At 30.1% G+C, this 18,091-nt stretch overlaps 2 protein-coding genes across 3 annotated transcripts; one reads left to right on the top strand and one right to left on the bottom strand.

Moving 5' to 3' along the window:
• Positions 1-8,048: 8,048 nt before the first annotated feature.
• Positions 8,049-9,454, top strand: LOC130955015 (protein EARLY FLOWERING 4). The gene has a single exon (XM_057881792.1). The coding sequence runs from the start codon at positions 8,191-8,193 to the stop codon at positions 8,626-8,628; it is 438 nt and encodes a 145-aa protein (XP_057737775.1). The 5' UTR covers positions 8,049-8,190; the 3' UTR covers positions 8,629-9,454.
• Positions 9,455-10,353: 899 nt separating this feature from the next.
• On the bottom strand, positions 10,354-14,975 carry LOC130955926 (peptidyl-prolyl cis-trans isomerase CYP20-1-like). 2 transcript variants are annotated; one of them, XM_057882928.1, is made up of 7 exons: positions 14,717-14,975; positions 14,552-14,630; positions 12,197-12,244; positions 12,063-12,086; positions 11,703-11,885; positions 11,219-11,280; positions 10,354-10,873 (listed from the first exon to the last, which is right to left on the bottom strand). In XM_057882928.1, the coding sequence occupies exons 1-7, from the start codon at positions 14,870-14,872 to the stop codon at positions 10,808-10,810; spliced, it is 618 nt and encodes a 205-aa protein (XP_057738911.1). In that variant the 5' UTR covers positions 14,873-14,975; the 3' UTR covers positions 10,354-10,807. The 2 variants fall into 2 exon arrangements, with proteins under 2 accessions (XP_057738911.1, XP_057738910.1); XM_057882927.1 differs by having other exon boundaries at positions 10,367-10,873; positions 11,205-11,280; positions 14,717-14,972.
• Positions 14,976-18,091: the final 3,116 nt, after the last annotated feature.

Raw genomic sequence — 18,091 nt, 5'->3', positions numbered from 1 at the left:
GTAATTTTTTCTTGTTGTAGTTAGACTGGCTAAGCTAGTTGTTGATAAGGTCATTACTGTACCATGGCGAGACATTGGATTTATATCCAAAACATGGTGGAAATCTGCACTGTTTTACGCAGGAACGGAGTTATATGAAATGGGAAAGTCTTGGGGGCCAGCAGTTTTTTGAAAACTTGGCCAGCATTTAACCATCAAGAGAAAATTGAATGATCCCACACTATTGGATTTAATCTCACACCATTAAAAACACTCTTGATGGCTACTTGATGGTTAAAAAACATAAAAAATGCTGGCCCCCTAGCATTCCTCATATGAAATATTAGAGGAGGTTAAAAATATTTACATAATAAAATAAGATTAAAATAAAATTTTAAAAGGAATTAAACTGAAATTTACATATAATTTACATATAAAAAATTAAAATTAGGAGACGATTGCCCCCCTTTACCACTATGTGGTCCGCCCCTGGTTTTACAGCAATAACACCTTGTGATGTGCTAGACATTCTTTCACCTCCTTATACAGAAGATGAAAAAAAGAAGTGTACTTACTATTATGATTATCCATATTCAACATTTTATAAGTAACTTTTCGTACTATCACTTATATTCCATGCACCATAGGATATAGCATTGGTATTTGGTAGTAAGAATGATCTTAGAAGTTCTATAAACTCAATTTGCTCCCTTTCTTGAGTTTTGAAGCCTCTAACTGAGGATTTATAAGTTTAGTTAGATTTTTAGTTTTTCCTCTCTTAAAAAGTTATTATCCTTTTTAAAACTTTCAAAACACTTATAAATAGATTTTTAATTTTTCTCCCCTTTGAAGCTGCTCTATCTCATATCATTTCTTATGAATACCAACTCAAATAGATTTATAAAGGATATCAAAAAATAGATAACTGGTATGGTTGAGGATACTTTCTTTCTGGATTCAACCATTAAAATGTGCATTAGGCCGTTTCTGTAGCCGTTATAACTTGGTGAGCATGTAAGTACTTTTGTAAAATTTTGTATTGAGGTATTATTATTTCGTGTCAATCTTTTCTCAAGCTAAATTTGTCCCTTTTGATTTTGTTTTTGAAGCTAAAAAGGAATAATACATCATTGTGTATTTATCAAGAAGGTTATGATCATTTTCCTTTATGTAAGACCCAAGCAAATACTTTTTGGAGAGTCCCTCTACATCACAATTAATGTATTAATTTAAACAAATGAATGATTGGATGGTTAAATTCTTTTCTGATTTACCTAGAATTCTTCACTCATAGTCCTTCAACTTTGAGGTGTGATTGCAATCTGAGCTCTCTAACCAAAAAGTTTGTAAGCAACGGCCGTCTATCGTATCATTGATTTTACCATTTAGTTTATGCGTTTATGTTCTTGTACAAGAGTTCTGCATGTATGCTTAGTAGTTCTTGCAAGTTTTGAGACTTGTTTGTAGCTTTGATTTGGAAAATAATAAAAAAATTTATCTTGCCGTGGGTTTTTTTTTATCTCTCACATTGGGATATTTTTTTCCACGTTAAAATTTGATGTTCTGTTGTCTAATGCTCATAACAACTATACTCACAAAATGACAAGCACTTAATTTATGATGGGCCATAAGTTATGATGGGACCAAAATGAGACAATGGTAGTTTGATACTACAGTTTGAACAATTTGAAAATATTATTACTATTTATAAAACATTTGAACTACTTTTGTCTTATAAAGTAGAAGGACGACATCGAAGTTTTGATTTTTTAGTAATAATGAATGAGTATACAATGAATTTCGAATTGTGGTGGGAGAAAAAATTAAGTAGCAAAAATACACCCATTGCATGTTGTCCAAATTGAGGTAGAAATTAATATAAGTAAACTACTAAAACCAAAAATAACAAATATATAGCTACATTTATTATTTAACAACTATCACCTCAAGCTAGTGGGATGGACAAGATTTTTACTGCTATTATCATCTTCACTTCGTTCAGTGATCTCTTCACCTATTCACTTTCTATCTCTATTAGAGTCCTTTTGCTCATGATGATAATTGCGATGGAATCGCAATGATTCCCCTCTAGTCCTCCGTTCCTACAAGAAAAAATGATAAAATAGTGATAAATGAGAATTAGATTATAGTAATGCTGAATCATCTTGTTTTTGCTCTCTAGTTATGTATAATGCAGAGTTCAAGAGAGGGAAAGAACATACATCACGGAATAGAATTTCGTCAGCCTCAAGCATGTGGATTATGTGTCCGATTTAGGTTTCTTTGTGGCATTTGGATCAACACATTTAAGAGTAACCAACAGGGCAAAGCTTAAGAGCTTTTGAAGATGGCTTTTTAAAAAGGTTCAGATTGATAAGTTCCTCTGATTTTCTATTGCCAACCATAGTTTTCAACCAGTCAATTAAATTAACATGAAAATATACCAAATTCTAGTTAGGAAAATAGAAAAAGAGAGAAAATAATCAGCATAGAACAATACATGCATATTCCGGTGCAACATAACTACAGAACAAGAAAAGAGAGAATATGAACTTTGAAGCCTAAAATATTTGAGTATAGAAAGTGAAACTAACTGATAAAGAAAAATGTTTGGTTAACTCATACTAATCCAAATGTCCCCATCATATAAGACACCATATATTATATTTTAGTTCTTCACAATCATTGCCCTACTTCCACGAAAAAGTAGGAACCTTATTCAATTATAATCAAAAGAGTTACTACTAACTAAATCACAACAATCAAATTCAATCATTCAAGTATAATCAAGGACTCCTAATCTATTTTAAAACTTTTCATCGATTTATTATCAAATTCTTTTGAAATTAAAATAATATTCAATACTCTGGCAAACGAAGAACATTTAAATTCACATAAAATTTTCATAAAAAAAATTAAGTACAATAAAAATAAAAACAAAATGGAACTTTAAAGGAGTAGGTCGCAGAGGTAGAGGTGGAGAGAGAAGGATAGGGATCAAAGTCGCTGGTAAAGAAGAGGAACAGAGAGGCGACAGAAAACATTAAAGTGGTGGATCCGAGTGTGGCGACGGCGGTATTGTGTTGCGGCGTCGAGGATCAGAAAACAAGCACGATGCGGGGGAGAACGAGCAATCCCACGAATGGAGAGGATTAGAAAATGACCACGACGCAAGGAGAGGATCAGAGAGTGAGCTACTGCGGACGGAGAGGATCAAGAAAGGAGCGACATTGACGGGAAGCAAAGAGAGGGACAAAAGTCCTAGCAGAGTTCTGGACTCTTCTCTTTGAAGCTCATATTAAAGGAAATAAGAAAAATGTGTAAAACAAAAAAATCAAAAGACAAATGTTTAATTATTAATTCTTTCAAAAATAAAAAATAAAATTTATTTTATAAATATTTTAGTAGTGATTAATCATACTCCTATATAAAAATAGGAGTAAGAAATCCGTGACCATAAAAAATTAGACTGAAAGTTTAAATGATTAGGAAAGTAAGAAAATGGATGGTAGAAAAGGATGAAATGCATCATTGCTAATAACATATCTATTAAACATTTTAAGTTGATATCTGAAATTTTGTTACTAAAAAATTGTCTAATTTGATTTGAAGTGAAATAAACTTGTTTATGACTTTGATTAATTTGGTGTTAATAGAAGAAAACAGCAACAATAAATGAAAGCAAATACCAACAGGTTATTGTTACGGTGGGAAAATTTATCCCTATATATATGTTATGTACCCTTACACTGTTACTGTTACACATACTTCTTTCTTTTCTTAATGAGTTCTATATATGAATTTTTTAGACAGATTTAAATTTGGTGTACTTCCTAGCAAAACAAATATAGTTGCCACTAAACCAAATTTTACGGTGCAACCCTAGATATTTCTAGATACAAAATTGAATCTAATTTATGAGGGTAACCTGAGCCAATTAACAATCATAATCCATCGCCATTCATCAAAACTAGAAGGTTTATATTCTTTGGTGAGACTAATGTTCTTTCTTTTTTATGCTCCTTTTATCTGTTGGCATATCGTTAAGGGTTAATGTTAAAATTTATTTGAGAAAAATTAGATAGGAATTAATTTAAATCTAAATTTTTTAATTTTAATTTGGTTTTCAAAAATTTATACGTGAATCAAATAAGTCATTTATTGATGTTGCCAATTTATATTGAAATTAAGTTGTACATGATTTTTTAGAAACTATTTTAAATATTAATTTATTATGAAGATTTTTCTATTTATATTTATTTTACCTTTTTTTTAAACATAAATAAACTAAGAATAATTCTAATAGAGTGTTTTTAGAATTTCAAATTTAATATGTAGAAGAAGTGAAACAGTTTTAAATTTATTTTGTGTTGAAGATAATTGATGAAATGAGATTGATTTTATTTTAAAATAATAATTTTACTTTTATGAAGAATTAATTAAACTTTATTATTTTGTAGTAAATTTAAAATAAATTAAAATTAAATATTAAAATAATAAATATTATAATCTCAAATAACTATTTATTATATGTAATTTTATTAATACTAAGTTTACTAACATAATAATATTTTATGTGAATCAAAATAAAATTAAATTAAAATGGAGCATTGAAAATGTTCTTAAACGCATTAAATATATACTCACCTTTTTTGCTTTAGATGCCTATATAGATTTTTTTGGGTGGGAACTAAAGTGCAGAAGATATTTTTGTTGAATAGTTTTTGAGCTGGGAGAGAGATATTTTATGATGGCAGACACCACACAAATCCACGGAGGCAAAAGCGACGGTTCTTTTTGTCGTCGTGGCATTGCACTTTTCACTTTTTGCATCTGAACCCTTAGATATTTTCTGTTCAATACTATCCCCACTCGCACTTTAGCGGGGCCCTATTATTGAGAAACTTAACCAAATGTAAAAAGAAAGTTAAAATAATTAGAAAGAAAGATATTGGTTTTTCTAGTTTCATGAATTCAGCAAATTAATAGTTCGTAAAATTGATCGAAATAATTCACAAGTACAAAAAAGTATTACATATATTTAAGAATGACAATAGATTACTATGAAAATTTCGGGAGAAAAACTCTTTTTCTATTCACGATTTTTATTTAGTAATATCTACCTCTTTTTTTATTCCTGTTATGAATTTTTTTATTTTTTTCAACTATATTACGACGAATACTCGTAGATATTCTTAGATATTAAATTTTATTTTTTAAAAATTAACATAATCATAATAAAATTCTATACAATTCAACTAAATGTTCAAATCAAACACAATTTAAATATAAATTTAACATAATAACATACACATAAAATTTTTAACATATTAAAATAAAATAAATTAGAATTATTTACACAACCTACATATATAAAAACATTTAAATAAAATTTTTTTTGTGAATTTATTTGTAGAGGCAGATCTCTATAAAAATTTTATGGGTCGAAAATTTCTATTAACCTTTTTGTCATTGATAATTCCTATTGCGCTCGAATTTTTGTGTCATTCCTATATATATCTAGTCAAATTTTAAGTAAAATAAAGTAATATATACTATATAGTTTTTTTTTATAATTAAGTTATTTAGTAACACTTTGTCTGTAGAAATAGAAATAAAGGAACTAAATTATTATATTAACAAGGTTAAATTTTTTTATGTTTTTAAAATTTAAAAAGATTAAGAACAAATCATATAATAATATTTACTTCTTTATTTTATTTGACTGCCATAAAACTTTTATTAACAGATTTTGTGGTGATTTTTCCAACAGACCATCCTACCTTTGTTAGTGAAATCTTTGCCACTAGTGCACCATAATCCAAAGTTTTATTTTTGTTTACTTATTGTTTCCGTATTATTTTCAAACAAACACTGAAATAACCTTTTCCTTTTTTTCCATATTTCTTCTATCTTTATCTCTCAAACATACATCCCAAACATCACTATACACTATTTAGTATTTAGTCAAACAAAAACATGATGTAGCCTGAACTAGTTATTACTAAATTTTAACATCATCAAATATTTTATCTAATATACATTTATATATATTGGTTTCTTCTAGTGAAGTTGTGCCCTATTGAGCATTGCACGCGCCCACTAATGGTCGCGTAGAAGGTTCAATTTATAGAGATTTGGAAAGCACCATATTCTGATATTCATGTTTGAATATGTGATTCTCTCCCTGTCGTCTCAAGTCAAGTTGGTAAGTGGGACTCGTCTTATCTGTTCCTGATAGTGCATTCTATTTTTTTTCTTCTGTCGTATGAAATGAATTTTATATATATATATATATATAAGATAAAGTATTGTTTTGATTATTGAAACTTTTGTTTAAAATTAAAATATTTTTTTTTGTAAATTTTTCCAATAAATTGTTAATATAGCTCTTTCATTAAGAAACATTAATTTTTTGAATAAAGTTATCTCTAATAAAATTACAATTATAAAAAACCATTTTAACAATTTATTATAATATTAAGAATGATTTTAAAAATAAAAAACACTGGAAATAATTTTAACTGTAGACAAAAATTTTAACGACCAGCACCATACTTTATCCCATTATAAGCAATATTTACTTTATATAATTTCAAGCGATCTAGAGTTAATTTAATATCTCATTATTTCTTTTGGAAATAGTACTTTTTATTATAAATATTAATTATTAAATGATATAGATCTGTAAGGCTCCGTTTGGTTTGTGTGTATGTCAGGCTAAGACATAGACACAACAGGACATGTCTTTTGTTTGGTTTCTGAGACACAGAAAATAAAAGACACGCTTACACACAAGAGCACACATAATACACGTATTTCATGTCTCAAGGAAATGATGAGACACGGACAAAAAGTGATGGACACGGATCTGAGTTATTTTTTTTTACTTGTTTACCCTTATGAAAATTACTTGGGCTCTCTGCCTTTCTCTGGTCCTTTTTTTTATTTTAAAATAATTGAATTTTTATTTTAAATTAGAAGGGTAAAATAGTCATTTTAATTATATAGTGTTCTTGTGTCTTATTAATCAAACATAACATTAGACACTACAGTATTGTCATGTCTCTATATCCAAACATCATACATAAACACAAATATTTTATGTCTATGTCTCAAGTGTCTATGTCTTAATGTCTATATATTAGTACATACACAAACCAAACGGAGCCTAAGTATATATATATTTTTTTCAAAATATCGACTGATTATTTACAGAAAAATTATTCTCTACCGAAATTATATGTCAAATAAGTAGACAATTTTTTTTATGAAAGTCCCTTTGATTGAATGTGTATAACATTAAATTCAAACATAACACAAAAATATATATTAAGATTATTATGAGTAGATATTTTTAAATATTTTATTTTAAAAAATAAATATTAAATATACGAAAAATATAAATTTTTTTGCTTGTTATAAAAAACTTTATATTAATAACCTTAAATTTTTAAATTTTATATTTAATTCATTAACATTTTTATAAGTATAGGTCACGAATTTGTAATTGAGTTTAAACATAAACGAGTCAAAATTGAGATTGAAAAATTTAACTTATTATTAACTTATATTTTTATATAAAATGTAAGTCCTAATTTATCATCTTAATTATTCTCATAATATTTTAAAAAAATAAAAATTCAAATATATGTTATTTTTTAAAATCATTAAAAAATAAAATTTTAAAATTTTAATTTAACAATTAAAAAAATAATTTAAAAAATAAGTTAAAATGTTTAACTATTTTCTATATTATATATTTTGTAGTTTTAATTTATATTTTTGGTAAGTCCAGCTTAAACTTTATAAATACTTTTACTAATAAATCGATGAACCTAATTTAATTTTGAGAGATTTCACTCAGCCCACCTAGCTAAATCCAAATAAACCATCGAAGAATTTAGAAAAAAAAAATATATATATGTGAAATTTTGAATCATGAAAGGGGAAAAAAAAAAGGACACGTAAGCCTTCCTTTTGGAATAAAGTAATAAAAAATTCACACTTTCTCATCACTTTCTTTTGGTGTCTGCAGACTTGCGTCCGTGACGCGCCTTATAAATATCATTGCTTCCTTCCACAACTCTCATCTTCCACACCATAAAAACAGAACCCAAACGAAATTTAAAAAAAAAAAATGTGCAGCCAAACACAGCCTAACAGATCCTAACAACCACGTTCTCCTCTCTCTCCAATTCTTGATTTTGCATGCACATGACCAGCATTCGCTCATCCTCCTCCGCCGCAGAATCAACCATGGAAGACTCGTCAAACCACCGCCGCCACAAGAGCCACCGCCACCGTCCCTCAACCACCACAACCACCGTGAGCACCACGACCGGAGAATCGGACTGTGAGGTGGAGGAAGGGGAGGAAGGTGACCCTGAGGTTTGGGCCAACATGAACCGGAGCTTCCGTCAGGTTCAGTCGGTGCTGGACCGGAACAGAGCTCTGATCCAGCAGGTGAACGAGAACCACCAGTCTCGGATTCCCGATAAGATGGTGAAGAACGTTTCGCTCATTCAAGAGCTTAACGGTAACATTTCTAAGGTCGTTTCTATGTACTCTGATCTTAATTCCAACTTCACCAACGCCTGCCAGCACCGTTCCAAGAACGGTAACTCCCTCCGCCGCGGTGACAACTAATAATACTCATAATAATAATAATAATATGTCTATGCAATAATTATCTAAACTCAAAACTGGCTTCTTTCTCTCACTAACTTTCTTAATCGATCTCTGTTCGCTGTCTCAGTGTTGTTGTCCAATTGAGTTTGATTTTGATGCATTAAAGGTTTTATACATTCATTCAGTCACATAATTACCCTAAATCATTCACACGGTAGGTGGTTATTTTTGCTCACATTGCGTTCGTTAATAGAATGCATGCATAAATCTGGTTTAGACAATGCATCAAAATTAAATTTATTTTAAATTATATGGACCGAAGTTAAAAATAGAATAACAAAACAGCTACCTCCGAATCTTCTCATCTTTCTAATCTCTTATAGTAATTCATGTCATGCATGCAAGGATAGATGATACAAGTAGCTAGGTTAAGTCTTGTGATAATACACATTTGTTCCATTCTTGTATCCAGAGCTTAAGGGCTAACATGTTTACGTGGAGAGAAAATTAAGAAGATGAGATGATTAGTATGGTGTCAATGTGTCATGTATGTGTTATTTTCTGTTGCTGAAGTTGAGCAACTGTGATGGTAGTTTTGGGGTTTGTTTTGTCGTTTATGTCAAGTAAGGACGGTGAAGGCGAAGCATTGTATCGTCCTCTTGACACTCTTCTCTCTCTGTCTTATGTGTTTGTGATCTTCTTCTTCTTCTTCTGCTATTGATGGCACTTTTGCTGGCCCTTGTAAGAATAATCAAGTTAGTATGATCTTGTTCAAGTTAACAGTGTCAGTGTTGTACTTGTACTTGTTGAATGTAAAATCAATAAAAACAAAGTTAATTTTTAATCTGCATTGCCATATTTTCAGTATGCACTGACATATTATGATTGGGAAAAAAAGGTTTCAGAAATTCAGATTGTTCCATATGAATTGTTAATTCCCCATAAAGTCGTACTATATTGCTCTTTCTGAAGAAACAAGATATGAGGGGATTACATACACTTTCTTTGCATACCCCATATGACATAGACATATTCAGGGCAGCCATAACTGGTTACTGCTGATTGCTGAATAGAGTTCAATTCACATGAATACAAAAATCATGTGTGTAAAATTTGGATAGATATGGCCTATGGGCTTTATCATATGCACATGAGAAAGAAGATATTTTTCTTTTAGGGTAAATCCCAATTTCATCCCTGGAAGATGGAGACATTGACAATATAGCCCATAAAGAAAATTAAACAAGCTTATAATACTCTTATACTTCATCTTTGACAATTTTTCTTATCAATATTGCTATTCATACACAAAAAATCAATCACTAAATCTATCACCGTACAAAATATATATTAAAAATTAATTAAACAATTTATATATTTAACACAAATATATGTTAAATATATAATAACTAATTTTTTGTATATATAATATTTCTATTTTCTCTTATACACTTGTCCATTAGCGTAAGCAAAATTGCGACTTTCAAACTTAATTTATCAAGGGCTAAATTGTCGAACTTCAATCTCGTAAATGAAATTGGTGATTTATCCTAATTAAAGGAATTCATAAAAAAAAATTTCTTCTCTCAAAATTTGAGAATGACAAATTAGATTTTGGGATTCACCAAAAATTGAAATCTTGATCTTTCGGATCTAGAGTTCTAATACTATGTCATGATACCACTCATCTCAAGCTTAAGCTGATGGAAAAAGATAACACTAATGGTTATATCTCTAATACTGAATCGAACATCACTAAACCTCCATTATACACATTGTACAAATATTTCATTGGCTCCCTATACTTCCTCATTTCAAATTGGTTTTTAAATTTAAGTTTTGGAACTTCTGGCAGATAACATATGATTACACAAAATAATTTCTATCCTTTCACAAAGATTAGTGTCTAGTGTAGACAAGCAAAATAGCAATAACAAAAACTCAAATCATCCTAATACAAAATACTAATCTTCAAACTTGGGTCATCTACCAGATGAGTTTTGAAAATAGAAAAGTGTATATATATACAGAGAATTAATAAACCATGGTAGAGACAACAGACAAGTCTTGACATTTTTACCGTTGGTAGAAACTAATCTCAATCTCGACTTTATATAAATGATGTCATGAAGTTAATTCTCCACTGTCTATTATGACAACCTTACTTTTTGGGGTGCCACTTTCACTTCCTTCAGCTTCAATCTTGTACAAAATGTCTATTCCTGAAAGTACCTTGCCAAATACAACATGGCGTCCATCCAACCTTATCAACAAACAAATAGAACCATGTGACTTTTCAGAAAAAGGCAATCAATTCTATGTACCATAATAAGGCCTAAGTACTATTCATCCAATTTGAGTTTAGGTTTTTCTTCTTAGGCTTTCTTCCTAGACCTAACTTGTCTGGTAACTTTTTCTATTTTAGGAAGGTGAATGTGCAAGGACTCTTTATTACTAATAGGAACGTGCTCATTTCCAAATTAGCATTGAAATGGAACTTGTACAAGTAAACTTTTCCTTTAACGGTTTTGTCCGGGTTTTATTATTCCAAAACTACTATTAGAATTGGAGTGTTGAAAAGCAATGCAAATTACCAGCCGGTTCTTACTGTTGTGATGAAAAACTGGGAGCCATTGGTATCTTGCCCGGAATTCGCCATTGACAAGTACCCTGACGATTATGCAAGTGCAAGGAGGACGAACAAAGTTAAATAATATGAGTTTAATTTTTATACACTGATGGTATTAAAATTTAAAAACAAAAAATGTTATGTGTATACAAAATAAATCAGCCACCATGTATTTGAGTATAAATTTATATTGTTCAACTCATTTTCAATGTATATTATGTATTTCAACATGTATCTTATATCGGTGGCTAATTTTTTGTTTACACATGGCATAATTGAAAAACAAATTATACTTCATCAAATTAAATCTTTTATTTTTTTATGACTATTCAAGTAATAAATATGAGAAAAAGTTAATTTTGCTAATGTGACAACATATGATTATGTCAAACATTTTTAAACATTTTTCATTCTTATGCAGTAAACATATTTCTATATCAGCGACAAAAGCACATGTGCTCACCTGGCCCATCATGCTTCACCTTGAAGTTTTCATCAGCAAACTTATCACCATAGATCGATTCTCCACCTCGTCCATCACCTCGTGTGAAATCACCACCTTGGACCATAAAGCTTGGTATAATCCGATGGAATACGCTCCCTTTATAGTGAAGAGGCTTTCCACTTTTTCCAACCCCCTTCTCTCCTGAAATGTTCCAGGTTCATTGAGACTACAGAATTTTAGTACCTAGAGTGTTTAATTATAGATATCAAAATTGATCCATGATTGATCACTGGGTTAAGGGAGTAAAAGTATCATAAATATAAACGGTGGCTCCAATTTAATGCCAAAGAATGAAAGAAGAAACAGTTGGTGATGTACCAGTGCAAAGCGCTCTGAAGTTTTCTGCACAAGAAGAATATTACATATTAGTAACCAAAATGCTTCTCATGAAACTGTATTAGTACCAATGAACATTAGTAACAGATAATTCATTACGATATAGCATGCCATACCTACAGTTTTCGGAACTGTCTTCCCAAAAAGGCCCATGACTATGCGACCTGAAGCAAGAAAAAGATAACCATTTTAAGAGTTTTAGGTGACGTGCTGTGGTATCAAAAGATAATAACATAATATGCATTATTTACATCTGCAGATCAAAGCTTTCCAGTCTTTAGCATGGTTAAGCAAGTCCTTTCTATTGCCTAATGGTGTGCTTGCAAATAGAGGTTTTGGAGGGAAAGAGACGAGTTTGAAGAATAAATATGACTTTATTACACTCTTCAAGCCCTTTGATTTATTCTTTTTCTTTACCGAGTAAAATACTTCCCTTGAACATCAAAACTCACACACACATACACTAAAGTATCTTAATTAAAGAAACACATAACAAGCTTGTCACATTTAAGACATTCAGATAGGAAACTAGCCATACTTAGGTGGCAAAACTTTGCATTAGTCATTACTGATAAGGCAAAGTAAATTAGGCGCTATGCTGCATATTTTTATGATTGTGTTGTTAATTGAAGTAGTATAGTTTAGTTTATGTCATTATATATTATGTATTGTAAAAGTTGCATATTGCATAATTCACGGCCTAGATCAATATCTTTGACTTGGCCAACTCAAGGTGGGATTCTTAAATATTTTCTCTACAGTGGAGTTATTAACCTCACCAAGATGATGTCTTGGTGTCAATTTGTTATCAGAGCAAAATTTATTTGATTCGAAGGTACAGGTCTTTAGTACGGTGGTCTTACTTCTGGTATGCTTTGTTATCATTCTAGGTTGTTAATTGTGGAGTTTCGAGTAATATCATTCTTTTTTATTTATTTCTTTCGGTGCCTTTTCTGTGGTGGTTATATTCCGTACATCATCATCATCATCGGTGTATCTCCATTATCATCTGTGCATCATCACCAGGCATCATCATATAGTTGCATCACCATAGTTGATAGTGCTCAACATTACTATCACATCTTTGCTGCATTTCAACATGAACAGCGTGAGATGGCTCCAACGCGTAGAACTGCCGAAGAAATTGAAAGAAAAGAACTACGCCGTCAAGTTAAGTTGCAAGAACAAGTTCTTTTCATTACTCTTCCTTTCATTACTCTTCCTCTTCTGAAGGTGTAGAGGGAGTGTGAAGCTCAAGCTGAAGAAGCATGCATTAATGTGGTGGGAGAATCTTAAGCATCAACGGAGCAAAAGATATGAGATACGATGCGACAGGAACTCAATAGAAAGTTCCAAGTTATTTGGTTCACCAATTTTTGATTCCTAAGTATTTAGCTTTATGAGTTGTGGTCTTGTGTCGTGCTTTACATGTAGACAAATCTTCAGAACAGGAAGAATAATGAAAAAAAAAAGATTGACATTATCCTTTTTACTAGAAGAGTTGTCGTCACTCATCTTGTCATGATCATTTCGAACATTTTCATATTTGCAAGCTGTTCTTGCAACTTCTTAACTTAGTGGTGTAGTTCTTCCATTTAATTTTCTTGGACATTTCTACGCGTTTTGTAGCCATGTTAACTACTATGTTGATGCTGAAATGCAGCAACGATGCAACAGTAATATTGAACACTATATACAAATGGTGATGCAACGGTAATGTTGATGATGCATAAATAATAATGGAGATGCATCGACTATGATGTAATGATGATAGAAACCAAAAGAAACAAATAGAAAGGAATGATAATACCTAAAACTCCCCAACAAACAACTCATACTGATGAGGACACATGCCAGCACTAATTTTGCTCTGATACCAAACTGATGCTGAGACGTCAAGAACCCACCTGGTTGGCTAAGCTAACATATTAAACTAGACTTCCGACACTTAAAAAGAGCTTAAAGTAAAAAAGCATAAAACTTATATGTCATAAGTCTATATTTATTCAACTTGTGGAATAAAATGATACATAGTCTTATTTAAATTAGAGAAAAAATGAGAAGTCTTCGTGAATTAGGCGATGTAAGACTTTTACAATACATAATACAACATAATAACATAAACTAAATTATAGGACTTTAATTAACAACACAAATAAAATCATAAAACTATACTCTTTATCAATATGCAAGATGGTACTATCATGTTCAATTCCATTTCAGAATCAAATAATTCTTATCATTTTTTTTCTTTTATTTTTTTTAAAGCTACATGGAATGCATAATCTCAGGATGGTCTAGTGTGCGATAATATGCTAAAATTGCTCCACCCAATTTGCGAAATTTCACACTCAATTCAATTGTCAAAACCAGAACCATATCATGATAACAAGATAGAACTAAAACCAAAATACTCTTACGGGAACCAAATAAGAAAAAAATCCCAACTTTGTAATGAATGAAAAGCATACCGGCTAATTTTCCACCAATCTGAACATCAAAATACACCTCATGCGTCACACCCTCCAAATTTTCTCCATCTAGGTCATCCTGAAGAGTCCCAAAAATGCGATTGAAGGTGTATCAAATAATACAAGGAAGAAAGAGCATTTTTTTTAGAGAGAATGAATGCTCACGGTTGCGGAGTGATGAGTGGTTATTTTTCTATTAGAGGAAGCTCGATGTGCTGAGTCATCCACCAACTTGAGCTGAAGGAACGCGATGGTTGCGCAGAGAAGGAAGAGCCATATCATGCAAGAACAAATCAGTGCTCCAGTGGCTCTGGATGCCATTTTTTATCTGTGATGTGAGAATTGGGATTCATGAATTAGATCTGATTAAGGATAATTAACTTCATTGGTCCCAAGCTTTTGGACCTTTTGGGGATCTATCATCTATTCACAGTTTCGCTTTCACACACTACTTAATTATTATCGAACTAAGTCATTTTTCTTTTTTCAAAAGTATGAATTTTCACTTACAAAATACAAAAAATATAGTAATTAAAATTAAGCGTAAATCCACAGGTAGAAGTTCCAGCAAATAACTTTTAATCTAAAGAAACAGTTTTATAGGTAGTAAAATGCATTTATTTTTTAATTTTTATCTTAATAAATATGCAACAAATAAATTAAAAGTTAAATTTTGCATCTTCTTATATAAAAAATTTTTTAATGAAAACTTTTCTATTTAAAATACATGTTAGATTTTTTTTTTCTCTAGTGTGAGATTTTGTCATCATTTAATCTAAATAATAGATGAGTAGCAAAGTTTTGAAAATCGAATAAATCATTAAACCGTACTAACTACTAATTTATCGATTTAAAAATTTAATAGATTCAATAGTAATTCAACTGAAATAATTAAATAATAATAAAATAATATATAAAATTATAAATAAATATAAAAAATATAAATATTTTTAATATAAATTTTAAAATTATATAAATTAAAAATATAGTACCACTCAAAATCTCATAATTTTATATAAGTACAACACAATATTAAAATTAAAAAAAATCAAATATCAAAGATTAATATTTTTTATATATGCATAAAATCTATAATATTATATTATGTGTTACAAAATGATAAAAAATAAATACACAAAAAATATTTATCATTTTAATTGTATTCTAATTTTAATTTTAAATTTTTTTATTTAAAAAAGTATATTTTATGGTACAGAATGTTGGGCGACTAAAAGGAAGCACGAACATAAGCTAAGTGTGACAGAGATAAAGATGTTGAGATCTTAGCGACAGAAATAAAGATGTTGAGATAGATGAGTGGTCATACGCGATTGGATAGAATAAGGAACGAAGATATAAGAGAGAGAGAGTTGGAGTAGCACCTATTGTGGAAAAGATGGTAGAATTGCATCTGAGATGATTTGAACATGTGAGAAGAAGACCGACAGAGCACCCAGTCAGGAGGATGGATGAGATGGAAGATGGACAATGGGTGAAAGGAAGAGGAAGACTTAAGAAGACCATCCATGAGGTAGTCAAATGAGATCTACATGTAAACGATCTTTTTGTAGACATGATATCAATGTCGTCGTTTGATTTATGTAATCGAATCCACCTAATGGGACAAGGCTTTGTTGTTGTTATTGTATTTAGAAAAGTATATTTTATATCTTTTAAATTTAATATATGTGTAATTTAAATTAAAGGAAAAGTATAAGGAACCAAAAGCTTATCAGCCAAAAAACTAAACAAAACTACATTAATTTATATTAATAATTAATTAATTTAAAATTTTTTAAATTCAAAATTTAAAAAATTTTAAATTGATTAAGTAAACCTAATTAAAACCTATAAAAACCTTCTTCTTCTCTCTCAGATTAACCTACCCACCTCCAACAATCACACACACAGACCTCTCTCTCTCCCCATCAGGCCCTCTCCGCCTCTCCACCGCGATCCACTCCTCTTCTATCACCGACATCTGGCTCGTCGGATTCGCCACCGTAAGGAGATGTTGTGGAACGTAAGGAATGGATAATCATGGTAGAAGAGTGTGATTTTCAGATATATCATAGGACGTGGCATGGATACTATTGATGGTTATTGCTGAAGGGAGACTGTGGCGTTCAAGGTTTTATGTGAAGCATTACATGTTTGGTGATAAGTAGAATGCAATGCGATTTCAAGTGAGAAGGGGTTGGAATCCGTGTGTACTGGGTTTTTTTTTATTAGGGTCTAGGGATAGTTATTATATTAGTAGTTAAAGGGTATGGATGTTGACAATGATGTAGGAAGTTGTATTCATATTTCTTTTGGTTCTTTATGTTCTTCCGAAAGTTTCTTGACTGTTATGATCTAGTTCTCTTCCATTGAATGCGTCCCTTTTGTGTTTGGACACACTCTTTTTTGGGATTTCATCACATTGTATGAAGAGATTCTACCTTGTACGCAATTGTTTTGGGATATTAGGTGCCGTTTTGATAAACTACATACTTGATCTTAGTTAAAAGAAGTTCTTGAACAATTACAGAAATATAAAAAAAACATTCATTTAATATGAAAAAAAACATCCTAATACTTAACAAAAGAAACATCTAATTATATTTTAACAAAAATAATTAAATATCTATAAAATTTAAAAAAAATATAAAATTCTTAAAGAAATAGAGACATTCACATTTGCAATACAAAAAAATTCGAAAAATATATAAAAGAACATCCATTTAATATGAAAAAAAACATTCTGATACTTAGTAGAAGAAACATCCATATATATTAACTCGTAGAGATTTTGAATTCATCCAAAAGTATTTGGCTGGATTTTGGCTAAAATGCTTTTGGTTCCCTAGCTTTACTCTAAATTAAATATATTATATAAATATTTTAAAGATAAATATAATTTATGATAAAAAATAACATAAATATTAAAAAAAATCAAATATTTATTTTTTTTGTTTAATAAGTCATATTACAGGGTAAGCCAAACTTAGTCCAAATAACAAAGCAAAATGATGACAAGCCACGTATAAGCACTCTAATTATCATCACTAGTTCACTACATTCAAATAAAGTTAATAAAAAAAAGGCTCAAATTGATTTTTAAGGAATTTTAAATCCAACATTTTAATTTTTCACAAATTTTAATTCTCAAAAAACTTCCAGAATTATTTCTATCGGACAGGTTGATCCTTGTGTCATTTTGAAAGGAAACTAATTTATTTTAGAGTGCACTTTTTTATGATTTAATTGTTTTATGTTATAATAAAATTTATTAGAGACTTATTTATCCAACACGCATATGAAAAAATTTATTCAAAACGTCTTAGGGACCAATGTGTCCAATAAGAATATTTCTCAAGGACTTTTAAAAAATAAAAATATAAAGGCTATAGTTTTTGATAAAAAATTCTTTAGGGATCAAAATAAATATTTACTAAAAAAAAAAATTCTCTCACCTAGCTCCCCTCTCATAAAAGAAAGGTTGTGTTTCTAATCTTAATTGGTTGCGAAAATGAATTGTTAGAAATAGGCCATGGGAGC

Source organism: Arachis stenosperma, chromosome 10 (genome assembly GCF_014773155.1).
Source record: "Arachis stenosperma cultivar V10309 chromosome 10, arast.V10309.gnm1.PFL2, whole genome shotgun sequence".
Taxonomy (NCBI): Eukaryota; Viridiplantae; Streptophyta; class Magnoliopsida; order Fabales; family Fabaceae; genus Arachis; species Arachis stenosperma.
Note: the sequence above shows the minus strand (reverse complement) of the source record. Positions and strands in the feature narration are given on the sequence as shown.